Here is a 14402-nt window from a genome sequence, read left to right as displayed (position 1 = left end):
GGTAGTAACAACTTCTTACATTTATTTAGATTCCATATTTATTAACAACTGAAAATATTAATGAACAAATATTGAAGAATACTTTTCAATAAAAATATCATCTTTTATATTTAATTGCAAACCACATGTAAAATTGGTACACAAATGCAAAACATCAAATATAAAATAAAAGTAAGTTTTTATTTCTAGAGACTGAACAGCAAATTTATTTTCATACAACCAGTAATTAAAAGTAAAAAAAGTTTTATTAAAATTATGATTCAGTATTTGTTAACATTTCCATTAGATTATAGTAACAAATTTAAATAAAAGTAGAAAAAGTTGCTACTAATGAGAATCGAACCAGTGATTTTGCAATTATGGCTTGTACAATGTGCATTCATGTACCGGGAATAATGCTAATAAACTCAAAATGTTTTGTACTTAACTGTGCTCGGAGATATTCTAATCTTGAATTTTTTGTAGGTTGTAGAATTTTTTTTTTTTCTGATGTCTACACACTGACCTTCAGATTATTTACATATGAAGAAAATCGGAGAGAGTAATAAAGAGCACTTGTGAGTCCACGACATGATACTCCGCAATCCTAATATTGTCACCAAAAGTCAGAAAAAGGAGGCAAGAGCTTAATGTTTGCCTTCCTGGTTAGTTTTGATAAATTCAAAGTAGATATTACAAGTAAGGTAGGTGTTAAATAAAAATGTGGATGTCCGCACTGTAAACTTCGGGTATCTACTGCAGTGTAAGAGAGGGTCTTAAGGCTATAGTACGGCCAGGGTAAACAAGTAAATAAGTAACAATTTAATTTGGAAAAAATAGAAGAAATTGACTAAGAGAGCTACAAAGGCCATTGCCAATTATGGCCAAGATAAAACAGACTCTGAGGTGTTGGCGTAAAAGATGTATCCCAGGATTTCACACCAAATGTTAGTTCAACCAACAGCTGAAGTATTTCAGAACATTTTTTGTTCTTTACGGTGTCATTCTATAATCATACAGTGGGACTGGGAATGTAAACATATTTTAGATTGCAAATGGAGCATTACAGTACCAGTGAAATGAATTTCAGTGAAGGTTATAAACCCCAAACAGCTGCACTGAAATGTCTATTACGATTACTGATGTTAGGATATTTAATGTTTTGTAATATTGTGGCCACAACTTGTTGAGTTTGCTATTGAAGCATTACATTTGCACCTTTCTGCTAGACTGTTGCATCGTGCCTTCCCACAAACGAGATGCGTGCTAGATAAGACGGTTAGAGTGTAATCAACCTGAAAGTACCTGTAAACTTCAGTAAGAACTTTCATGTAAACACTACATTATAAACAATAACTAAAGCTTATCCTTCCTAGTAATATGATGTAATTCTGTTGCAAATGAGATTCCAATGTCAACATGTTGGATACAAAACAGTCAAAGCAACTATGAACAGTGGCGTAAGAAAGTCCTGCATCAAACTTTTTAAGGACCATTAGCAAGGTAAAGGTGCACCCGTGATATTTGTGTCACATAGTAGAAGTGTTTCTTTTTACCCCCTGTAATAACTCTATAAATTTGTATATGCATCTTTTTTACACACTATGTATATGACAGTTGATAACGATCATGTAGTTCAAATCTGCCAAGAGCAATGACAAATTTTATTCAGATGATAGCCCCAGTGGAATTGTGATATCTTTAATTAAATGTTTGATGGCTGTGCTGCACCCAAATTGAAATGTATCACTGGAATAAAATTGACCTTGTTTAAATATATAAGTAGTTTACAGACTGACATAGCATGAAAAATCACACAGAAGATAACAGAACCTGAAATGAGGTTGATGAGTAAGGATGGTGATGCCAGCAACCAAAAGATCATCATCAAGAGCGAGTCTATGGCAGAAGTAAAAATAAGGCAAATAGAAACAAAAATATGTTGGAAAATTTAAAAGGGTACTGAATTAAGTAATTTCGTAGGTGAACAGCAATGCAAGTAACAGACGAAGTACAAATTGAGGTTCAACTGATGAAAGGCACTGTGTGTGTGTGTGTGTGTGTGTGTGTGTGTGTGTGTGTGTGTGTGTGTGTGTGTGTGTGTTTCGGGGGAGGGACATTTTTAAGTGATAGTAAGGCAAAAAAGCAGCTTTACCTTCCTTCCAGCCTTCTGATCTGACTTACCAAGTGAGTTTGGGGGGGGGGGGGATGTACTGTGTAATTTGAATTTTGAACCCCATTGCAATTTCGTATTTTTCACGTTGATGGCCAAGCCAGAAGTGGGAGATAAAAATCTTGTTACTGACCAGGATCAGTGATCTGACACTTTACACCTAAGCCACTTATCAGTAAAAGAAAATTGTTACACAGTTATCTGCACAACTGAAGTGCTGCAAAGTAATTAAAGAAGCAAACCACGTAGATTTGAAGAGACAGTTTTGAGAAACTGATCCCCATTTAATTTAATTTTATGAATTATATGCATGTTATGTACATATCAATGATTTGGAGAAGGAAATACCATAACTGCATTGTAAACTCATCAGTGTGAACAGCTGGTAGGGTATTTTCATTTCATTTGGCAGTTGATTTGCTCATGTGGACAAGGTGAAAGTTATCAAGCTTTTGAATGGAAATTTGAGAAAAGTGTTCCTGTGTTAATTGTGGCAACTTTATGTAAGAGCATTCAGTATAAAGTTACCAAATCAATCATTTGTGGAAATGTCAAAATAAGAATGTCAGTTTTGAGGTGAGAAACATAGAAATGTTGTTCTTGTTATGTTTTTCAATATTTTGTTTGACTCTTGGGCATATGAACTTCTTACCGTGTTGGAAAAATCGAATAACAAACAACAATTACACTCTCACACCTCCTTCACAGCTACATGTATTGGCACTGCAGTTTGACTGGGGTCAGCTGTTGCTTCATATGCAGTGAGTGATGGGAGAATCTTAAGTGGGGAAGAAAGTAGATCATGGCTAGAAGAGGCAGCAAATGCAATCAGCGGCAATGTGGTGCCAGAGAGCTTGCTCTGATAGGTAGGCAGAGTTTCAGATGGTGCACCATGATGTAGAGTGGTGATGTGGGAGGGGGAGGTAGAGCCACTGGACAGGAGGGTGTGAGTAGAATGAGTAGCAAAGGGGATTGGGGGGGGGGGGGATTGAGACCAGGAGGACTGAAAGATCAAGAGATACGTCATAAGGTCAAATTCCATCTTTGTAGCTCAAAGGAGCTGGTATTCGTGGTGAGGATCCTTATGGCCTGGATTGTGAAGCTGCCATTGAAGTTGAGTGTAGTAAAATATGGCGTTTCAGTCTTCGATCGCTATTCTTTTATTTTCAATAAACGCCATATTTTATTTCGTGGACGATCGCGGAATTCCCAGTGAGACAACCGTGTCCAGTTTTGATGAAGTTGAGTGTGTTACACTGAATGGGCACCAAAAAAACTGTGGCTGACTACTCATTGATGGAACAAGTCACTGAGCACAACATGTTAGACTTCACTGGTGGCTTCACGACACATGCCACGTGGATCTTCACCAAAACACCATCTTCTCGGAACTACATCCGTGAGATTTTTCCTTACGACATAGAATTTTATCCTGCACGTCCTGGCTTCATTCTCCACTACCCTCATCCCACACTGACCACCACCTATGTCTCAATGCCCCCCTATCGTCTTCCTGGTCCAGTCTCTCTCTTCTTCTGTTCCGTCTATCCCTCTCAATCCCCTACCCCGTGTCATTGTGAACCAGTCACAAGTCCTCTCCTGCCTTTGCCAGAGTGAGCTCACTGGTACCTCATTCCCGTCCTCTGTTCTTCCTGCCTCCTCTTCCCAGCCATCAGCCACTCTTGCTTCCCTTTTCCTTTTCTCTGCTTCTTTCTCCTCACCCAGTAGAGCCCCTAAACGAGTCAAGCTGTAGTGCTGGTACAGCATAGACAAGCAGGATGATGTAGCCATGCGTGTGGAGGGGAGGCGGCAACAAGCTCTAAGGAAGGACATCATTTGAAAAAAGTTTTATCCTCCTCCTAACTCCTCTTGCAGTTCCACAGTTACCTATTAAAATGGATTTGATATGTTGTACATAAGGTGTTTCCTATAGTTGTCATGTGGTAGTGGTAGTAAATTAGCCTGTTACATTTGATTATTAGTGCAATGAAAGTGAAAGATTCTTGTCTCAATGTTTTTTTATTGTGGATAGGAAGAAATTCACTAAATATTCTTTTTGAATCACAGTGCATCAAGTTTGTTATTGTATTGTTTGTGGAACAGCAGTACTGTTACACTAGACCTTGACTGGTGGTAATTTTATCTATCTTTGGTTTTTGTCTGTTATTGGATTTATCCCTTTGAATGCTTTCTGCATTTTGTATGATGTTTCGGTATGGGTTACTCATCTTCTGAAACACTACCACTCCACACTGTAATTTAGCAGTGAGTGTTTTATGAGGAATAACTTAAAGTTTACAGGTTTTTGCAACAGTAATCATCAGTGGGGTAAAAAAGTTTCAGATCTTGGCTGCACACACCGAAGCTTTCTCTGTCTGAAGTAGCATCGAAACATCTCAGTGAAACATGTTTATTTAATAGAAAATCAAAATTATACAGCCAGGGCACATAGTTTAAATGTTTTGTAGTAGTTGCTAATTTGCAGCTGTGGTTGTAGAAGTGTAGTGTGATTGAAAATAAAAGTGCAGCACGGGTATTTTGTTTATTTTAAAATCGAGCCTTCCGAAGTAAGGAAGTTAACTGTGTACTTAAAGTTTGTCATGTCAGTTTCTCTTTAGTAATTTAATATTTCCTAATAATGAAGAGATTTTTTTCTGTAAGTCACATAGCATGGTAAAATGTTTGTTACCTGTGCTTGTGCAGAGGTTAAGTACAGAAGAGGTAGATAGTAAGTTGTTTTAGGCATTTATCTGGTAGTGTTGATAACTATTGCAGGTTTGAGATGAGGCAAATTAAGAAAGCTGTTTTAATATCTTGTTTCTCTCTACAACGTATTCTATATATGTCACAATATATGGCTGTAAATAAGATAAATTTATTCTTCAGTAAAGTATGATGCAGGGAACAGTAGAGCTGTCTTTAAGGAAAGCCATCCTTTCATTTTGTGCATTATATTTTAAGAATATCATTGTGGTGGTTTTTGTAATAATTGTTATTCAGCTGTGCTACATTTTTGCAGAACTTAGTAATTTTGGAAAACCAGAAATGTTGGAAGTTGTATAACTGGAAATGTTTTATTATAATCATACTAGTAGCAATAACAATACCTAAATTTCTCTTGATACAGGTGTCAGCAATTGGCAGCCCCAGTCCCACACCACGCTCCACTGACCGTTTTGGTTGCCCAAGTGATGGCTACGATCCTTTCAGGCGACAAGCAAGCTCTCCAGGTGTGGCCTCGCCTGCATCTCTCAACAGCAATTCGTTTGGGTTAGGCACAGGTGGTGCAGTCTCACCCCTGCTAAAGGGAGCAGGTGTAGATCTCAAGGCAGATCACAAGAAGGTCGATGTGGAAATAAGTGAAAGCATTGTTGGTGCAATACTGGGCCCTGGTGGCCGTGCACTTGTTGAAATCCAACATCTGTCGGGAGCAAGCATACAAATATCAAAGAAAGGAACATTCGCACCTGGTACTAGGAACCGTATTGTGACAATATCTGGAACACCCAATGCCATTACCAATGCCCGTTACCTCATAGAGCAAAGAGTAAGTGAGGAGGAAGCCAAACGGGCTAGGCATGGATCTCTAGGTCCTATTCTGCAGTAACATTGGCAAGGATAGCTTTGAATTTAAAACACAAAAAAGTTGAGCTATTACTTAATTTCCTTCAAGGCGGTTGCTGGCACCGTCATTTTGGCAGAATAGGCAGCAAGCAAAACACTTGCAGAAAATTGTCAGTTGTTCCATAATTACATGACATATGTTGGTAAATTTGTTACACATTAATTTCATGTGCATTCTTCATTGTAATGTATTGTAAATATATGTATTCAAATGTATCACATCACCCCATTTGTGATTATGTAGCTAGCTGCCTTTTTTTCTTACATGCAATCCTGTCACAATAATTAATGTACTTTGTGGCAAATGATTTCTTTCAAATGTTCTCGGGTTGTAGTCTGTTGTAAGTAATTGGGCAGTCTATTTTGACATGACATTCGTTAACTTTAAACATAGAAATATTTTTACCTGCTCATAATTAACGCTTCCCATTTTTTCCACTCATGAGCATTTGTTGTACATTCGATGTCACATCATTGCATCACTGTTACAGGTTATACAATAAAGTTTAACTCATGAGAGAGATCTGTTAAGGGATGAATGTGTGGAGTTTTGTGGAGTGTGTTCAGTGGATGAAATGTTTGCGGAAAGTTGCCTTGTATGGGTAGCACACTGATAATCTTTGTTCTGTGATAAATATATTTCAGTGTTATATGAACATTCTGCACCCTTGTTGACAACAATCCTTTGATAAAGTGTTTGTGTTAGCTGCATTGATGTAGTATTTGTGTAGGTAGTTTCCACAAGGGATTATGGTTCTGTTTTCTCTGTGCTTAATAGCATGTCGTGTTTTCTCATAACATTAATCATGGTGTTGGGAAATGAGTGGAACTCGCATCCTTGTTGTGAGTTATGACGTCCATATGCATTTTTCAAGTTGTAGTGTTTTATCATTATCAGATTCATTGGTGAAATGTGATAACTACTGTATAGATGAGTGTCTTCAATGTCAAGTTACCATTATATTTTTATTGTCAGTACCTTTCATTATTATTACCATTAAGCTATAGATAGTGTACAGGAGAACAACTTGCCCTACTGACACAAAGATCATGACTGTTTGGCAGTAAATTTAGTTGGTGGAAATTTTCCAGAAAGGTTTCTCTATAATTATACACTATTTATGTATGTTGTACAGTGCTTCTTGGAAGCAAGAAATTGTGAGAAAATTAATATGTGAGCAAGAAATCTCTTGTTGATCTTTGTTTTTCCGTTTTTATTAATTCTAATATGTTCCTAAGAGTTATGTAAAATTTTCATTCTAGATGTCTTTTTTTTTTTTAATTTTATTTGAAAATAGGTGTATTTGAGGACCTAAGATATCATTAACTGTTCATGAAATTGTTTTAAGTAAGTGAACTATGGATGATATAATTTTTTCTGACTCATTATGGTGCATACAACAATTAGAAACTCTGTTTTCTATTTGGGGGAAGGGGGGGGGGGAGGGAGGGGAGATTAGACTTCGGTGCCATACATGGAGGCCTGGGTATATTGGCTACGCAGTAATAAAAGCCAAAATGATTGCTATGTTATGTATGTGTGTATATATTTTTACTATGTAATACCATTTTACATAGTCATTCATTTGTCAATTCCATTATATTTATTATCTGTTCTTGCGTAATATAGAGTGACGTACTTCCATTTTCTGGAACTTCAAGTACTTGATTGTTTTGTTACTTTGGACATGTCTTGTTAAGCAGACTGAATTGTTCAGTTCTCCAGTAATTCACATTTCCCTAATTGATACAAATTGTTGAAATATTTTGGAAAATCTTATATTTGTAAAAAGGATGGCATGTTTGAAGATGTTTATAGAAAGAAAACTCATTTTCATGTGTAAATCATTGGTTCATTAAAAATAAATTTCATGACAGCATTATGTTGTGATGTGAGTTTTATGTGCATTATGCATTTTTAGTAATATGACAAATAACTGTGTTGCTAAGTGAACAGCAGCTGTCTATGTTAGTATTTAATGATATGTTTGTTTATTTTCTGTCCATATAACAAAGTTTTCGGACATTCTGAAATTGTTACCCGAAGGATGGGGAGTAGTAGGCACCTATCTGACTATGTCTGTCAAACTGATCATTGCAATTAACTGCAGTGGATGAAAATTGCTGGGAATCATAAGACGCAACAATACATTTTATAACATTTGGCGTGTGTGTTTTGCGCCCACACAGACAAACTGGTTTCAAGGATGAAAGGAGTTGGGCAGAAGAATTTTGTAAGTGAAAAATAACCCAGATTTTGTGTTAAATTTGTAAAATGCAAATGGAGTTTCTGCTTTGTATACCACATTTTCTACCGATTCGAAGAATTTTCTTTAGTTGACCTTTTTTTTTTATTAATGTCCAGTGTGTGTTTTTCAACTCCTCGTCCTGAAGCTTATCCTGTGAGCTACGGGTGTCGCCACAGAGGCGACTCGGGTGCATCGATACGTATAGATGGTAGCCATACTGTAGGTGCAACCACATCAGAGGAGGTATCTGTGGAGTGTGCAGACTATCATGTTTGCCGGAAAGCCATCAGCGTTTTCAGTAGTTGCGAGGGCTACAGTCTGGGTTTGCACTGTGAATGGCTGAAAGCAAGGAAAAACAACAGCTGTTGTGTTTCCTGAGGACATGTAGCTCTAGTGCAGGTTTTAATGATGATGCCATCCTCTAGCCAGGGACTACTCAGTAGGATGTTGCCATTGGAAACAACAGATCTGGTGCTCTGCAGTTCAGAGTGTGAAATGTTAGATTCTTCAGTCGGGTCTGTGGGTTAGAAAATTTAGAGAAATGGATAGGTTGATGTTTGGAATTAGTGAAGTGTGGACGAAGGAAGAACAAGAGTTCTCGTCAGATGAGTGGAGGGTTACCAGAACAACATGGTGAATGCATTGGTATAGACAAAATACACACAACAGCCTCCACAGTAGGGCTGATTCACATATCTACTAGCTTTTCAGGTATCATTTGATTAAGAGGCAAAAATTCAACTATGAGGTGATTGTAATTTGATAGTAGGAAGAGAAGGAAAAGTAGTAGAATGTGGACTGAGTAAAGGAATATATTATGAGACGCTGTCTCATAGAATTTTGCACAGAACACAATTTAACCAGTGCTAAGCTTGGTTCTAGGATAATGAAAGAAGGTTGTATATGTGGAAGAGATGTGGAGGTGCCAAAATGTTTCAGGTAGGTTATATAATAGTAAAACAGTGATTTAGAAACCAAATTTTAAATGGCAAAAAAATTCCAGATGCTGATACAGACTCTTGTGTGCAGTTTGTTGGTTATGAACTTATGATAAAAACTAATGAAATTGCAGAAAGATAAGAAATTAAGGAGATCGGAGAACCAAAGATTGTAGAGTTTTTTGTGGTACTACTAGGCAAATGTTAACAGGATAGGTTAGAGAGATGGTTTAGTAAGGGTAAAAGATGAACACCTAGGCATAAAGATATGGCTCAGAAGAAATCCTCAACACATTATACATCAAATTTAACTAATGGAAGGAGAAAATGTAAAAATGAAGACAGAGTGGCATACATACAACTAAATATAAGGTTTACTGAAAACACAAAATGGCAAAGTTTGAAGAGAAATGCAATGCTGTAGAAACATGCATGACAATGGTAAAGATGGATGGTACATATATAGGAAAATTAAAGAAACCTTTGTAGAAAAGAGAAGCAGCTGAAAGAATATCAATAGCTCAAATAGCATGCCAGTAGCAAGCAAAGATTGGAAAGCATGTATCAAAAGGTTCATGCACAGAAAGATATTACTTGAAACAAGGCACCAGTAGATGACGTAGTCTTAGAATTATTGAAATCCTTGGGCAAACATACCACAATAAAACTATTCTACTTGTTGAGAAATTCGTATTCCAAAGGCCCATTGGTTTAGTTAGTGTTAGTTGCAAAAACACTGACATTAATTGTTTACAGATGAATGATGAACTTGTAGTAGCCAGCCTCAAAGATCAGTTTGGGTTCTGGAGAAGTGTAGGAAAACAAATCTCAGAATATAGATTGAAGAAAGGCAACCCTACATTTATAACATTCATAGATTTAGAGAAAGTACATATAATGTTGACTGGAGTACATCCTTTGAAATTCTGAAAGGTAGAACAGGTAAAACAACTGGAGCAAAAGTTTACCTCCTAATTCTATAGATACCAGACTACAGTTATAAGAGTTGGACATGACAAGGGAGTAGTAGTTGTGAAGGGGAGTGAGATGGGCTTGCAGTGTATCTCCATTGAGCAGGTAGTAAAGGAAACCAGAGAGAAACGTGGAAAGGGAATCAAGGTTCAGAGAGAAGAAATAAAACTTTGACTGGTGCCGGTTTGCTGATGGCAGTGTAATTCTGTTGGAGGGCCATGGAGGATCAGTTGAACAGAGTGGGTCGTGTCGTGTAAAGGAGAAATAAGACGAGGGTGACGGAACACATTCAGTTTAAGGCAGGTGATGCTGAGCGAATTAGGAAGTGACTACGTGAAGAAGTAGATGATTTTTACTATTTGGGCATCAAAATAACTGATGTTGGTTGACAGAGAGATGTAAAATAGACTGGCAGTAGGGAAAAAAATGTTTCCAGAAACAGTGATGTAAGGTGCTTCCAAAAATGTATATACATGGTGAACTGTTATAGAAAATTTTATTTTCTGTTCCAAAGTTAGGTTTCTGTCCAATTTGAAAAGTAAATGTACTTTCTTTCTAATTAATGTTTACATTGGTTGCCTTCAGTAACAATACATCTCTGAGTATGAGTCGCCATTGAATTCTGTACATCATACAGAAGTGTCCGATAGGATCTCTGTGCACACTGCTTGAATCTCATTTCAATGTGTGTCCAGGTTATGTGTTTACATTTGTACACCTCATCTTTTACTGTGCCCCATAAGAAGAAATCACGCTGCATAAGGCCTGGAGAGTGTGGGGGGAAACTTGATTTGCCCCGTGTCCTACCCACTGACCTGGCAAATTCTGATCCAGGTTTGCTTGTACGTCCCTATGATGGTGCGGTAGGGCACTATCTTATTGGTAATAAACTTATCACCATCATATAATGCACAGATGGCAAGGAATGTGAAATCAACAAGCATTGTTAGGTGCTTTCTCCAGTTACATTACCTTCAAAGTGGAAAGGATCGACGAGTCCTCTTTCAGACAAACGACACCACACATTTACACCAAGCAAATTCACAGCCCTTTCAACTATAATGTGATAATTATTTTCAGCCCAGTACATAAAATTGTGCCTCATCTTTCACACTTCAAAGCTCAAAACTTGCTTCCACCGTCTTTAAGTTACTTCCTTGCTGCTAACTGGGTCGAGTACAAGAGTGACGATTCTGCTGCCACCTGTTTAAAAAGTGTAACATTACTTTCTCCTAGAAATTGAACTGTGTAGAACGGGAAATAAATTTTTTGACTGTTCGAAGTGTGCATACATTTTTTAGCACCTGTATATCAACATCTAATTTAAATTTTAGGAAGTGTTTTGTGAAGGTGTTTGTACATAAGTAAGATGTGGGCAGTAAATAGTGTAGATAAGAAGGGAATAGAAACCTTTGAAACATTGGGCTACAGGGGAATGCTGAAAATCAGACAGGTAGAAGGAATGAAGAGGTGCTGAATTGATTAGGGGAAGGAAAAGAAATGTATGGTACGAGGTGACTAAAGAAGAATTGGTTGGCAGGACACATCCTCGGGTATCAAGGAATCATAAATTTGGTAATGTAGGGAAGTGTTTGGGGACTGGGAGGGACAGTCTTCACTACAGTGAGCAAGGCAAAATGGATACAGATTACACTGGGTATCCACAGATGAACAGGTTTGCAAAGGATAGAGTAACATAGAGCACTTCACCAAACCACTCTTGTGACTGCACACTACATCTGCATCATTCTAACTTTGTGACACAGTATGTTTTCAATACACCAAAAAGTCGTATATGTAGTTTGCAACCATATTGATTCTAACAAAAATTATAACCAATGCTGTCAGGTCACTGATAAGTTTAAAGATGTTGAATTTCTTTATTGCATCACTTTTCGGGTGTAGCCCATCATCATCATCATATGATATGTCAAAAAATTATTGTACATCATGCCCACAAATGTAATCCACAGAAATATGTAACACATGACAATATAGGATGTGCAATTGATACGTACAAAAAACAAAGTTGTTGACAGAATTTCAGATGCAGACAATGTCCCACCTAAAAATCCACAATGAGATAATAGTGCCAAGTGATCAACATCCCTGTTAATACATAAGTGAAGGAAGTGTACAACTTTGCTTCCGCCGTTTGCCGATGGTTGGCGACAACGGTAAGTAGCGGTCGAAAGAAACAGATCACAGACATCAGGCAGTTAGCTTGAACCTCGGTCAACATAACATCATTCAAACATTAGTCAATTTGTGTCTGCATCATAAAATTGTTCTTGATTGAAAAAGTCAGTTTACGAGCCTAATTTTCGCCATTTGCAGGAGGTGTTACTTGTGCTCCCCCCCCCCCCCCCCCCCCCCCGCCCCCCTCCCCAAGATGAAAACACTGGCCGAGTCTCATAGAATGCTCTCAAGTATGTATGGTAAGGACGCTATTAGTGAAAGAATGTGTCATGAGTGGTTTCAATGCTTCAAGAATAGTGATTTTTAACATCGTAGACCAACATAGTGGTGGAAGAGAGAACGTTTTCGAAGATGCAGAATTGGAGACACTGCTGAGTGAAGACTTGTGTCAAACTCAAGAAGAATTGGCACAATTAGTGGGAGTGACACAGCAAGCCATTTCAAAACGTCTCAAGGCTATGGGAATGATTCAGAAAGAAGGAACTAGGGTCCTGTGTGAGCTGAAACCAAGAGATGTTGGATGGAATTTTTGTGTTTGTGAACAGTTGCTTCAGAGGCAAAAATGGAAGGAATTTCTGCATCGCATTGTGACCGGGGACGAAAAATGGGTTCTTTACCATAACCCTAAATGCAAAAAATTATGGGGGTATCCCAGCCGTGCTTCTGCGTCGAAGGCCAAACCAAATATTCACAGCTCCAAGATCATACTCTGCATTTGGTGGGACCAGCTCAGTGTTGTGTACTATAAGGTGGTAAAACCAAGTGAAACAATCACAGGTGCTTGTTATCGGATACAATTAATGTGCTTGAGCAGAGTATTAAAAGACGAATGGCCGCAATACAGAGAGAGGCACGATGAAATGATTTTGGAGCACGACAGCGCTCAACCCCACATTGCAAAAAGAGGCCAAAACGTACTTGGAAACGTTAAAATGGGATGTCCTACCCCACTCACAGTGTTCTCCAGTTATTGCTCCCTGTGACTATCACCCGTTTAGATCAATGGCGCATGTCCTGGCTGACCAACACTTCCAGTCTCATGAAGTCACAAATTGGATCGCTTCAAAAGACAAAAAATTTTTTTGACGCAGGATTCATACTCTGCCTGAAAGATGGGAGAAAGTAGTGGCCAGCAATGGAAAATACTTTGATGATACATATGTAACCAATTTGTTTCAGTAAAGCCTCAAATGTTGGGGGGGAAAAAACGGCGGAAGCAAAGTTGTGAACCTTGTATTATTATTATTATTATTATCATATTTATGATTACAAATGTTCCGTAACTGTCACCAAGGAAACTCGCATGTAGAGGGTCAGTAGTGTAAGACATATGAGAAAAATATCAGAATAATTTTTAAAGCGCTATTACGTATGCCACAGCCAGGTGGCAGAGAAATCAGCTGTCAACGCATAAAATGTGAATGTTTTAAATAGAAAGTAAAAGTAATAAGGTGAAGAAAACAACATAAATTCCCTACAACATAAATTAACATAGCCACATATTGATCTTTCATATGCACAGTGATACACTTGAGCCTACCAACTACTCTTTCTTTTGTTTGGTATTTCTTATTGTCATTATTATTTCATTTATTTTGTAATTACCTAATTTTGTTATAGTGTCCTTTTACTTTTACTGAATTTGAATGCGTTTGTTGTATCAGTTGGTAGGCTCAAGTGCATACTTGTGCATATGTGAAAGCATTACATGGCTTTCTTCATTTATGTTGTAAAGAATTCATGTTGTTTTCTCCATTTTATTACTTTGTTTTATTTTCTACTCGCCATGTAGCGGAGATGCCGAGTTACGGATAGACACAATAAAAGACTGCCAGAAAGTGAGTCACATTCCATCCTGGACTTTCCATTGTTTGATTTTGTTTTACTTTCTGTAGAGAACATATTCATATTTTATACTTTGAAAGTATGCCTCTCCGCCACCTGGCGATGACATGTGCTTTAACCATTATTCTGATAATTTTCTCATTTACTTGTTTTATAGTACTGACCCTTTGTAAGTAAGTTTCCTCAGTTTCTTTGGTAATAGTTATGGCACATTTGTAGTTATAAATGTGGAAAGAACTATAAAGGTACAATGTAACAATGATAGTAATTTATATTTGTGGACATAACACAGTGCCACTAGTTTGCACATTATATGTTAATGTTAATTTTGGATGCGTCAGTTCCTTTACTTGAGTATTGATGTTGATTTTGATCACTTGACGATACTGTCTTATCATTGCAGATTTTTGTGTGTTACATTGT

General features: G+C 37.5%; 1 protein-coding gene across 4 annotated transcripts in view; it reads left to right on the top strand.

Moving 5' to 3' along the window:
* LOC126187967 (RNA-binding protein Pasilla) overlaps positions 1-7659 on the top strand; it is a 94047-nt gene extending 86388 nt beyond the window's left edge. For all 4 annotated transcript variants that reach the window (XM_049929350.1, XM_049929349.1, XM_049929352.1 and 1 more), the window contains one exon: positions 5280-7659. In XM_049929350.1, the coding sequence (XP_049785307.1) occupies positions 5280-5759 (480 nt within the window). In that variant the 3' untranslated portion in view covers positions 5760-7659. The remainder of the gene's footprint in view (positions 1-5279) is intronic.
* Positions 7660-14402: the final 6743 nt, after the last annotated feature.

Source organism: Schistocerca cancellata, chromosome 5, assembly GCF_023864275.1.
Source record: "Schistocerca cancellata isolate TAMUIC-IGC-003103 chromosome 5, iqSchCanc2.1, whole genome shotgun sequence".
Taxonomy (NCBI): Eukaryota; Metazoa; Arthropoda; class Insecta; order Orthoptera; family Acrididae; genus Schistocerca; species Schistocerca cancellata.
The sequence above is the reverse complement of the archived record's forward strand: the minus strand, read 5'-3'. Positions and strand labels throughout refer to the sequence as shown.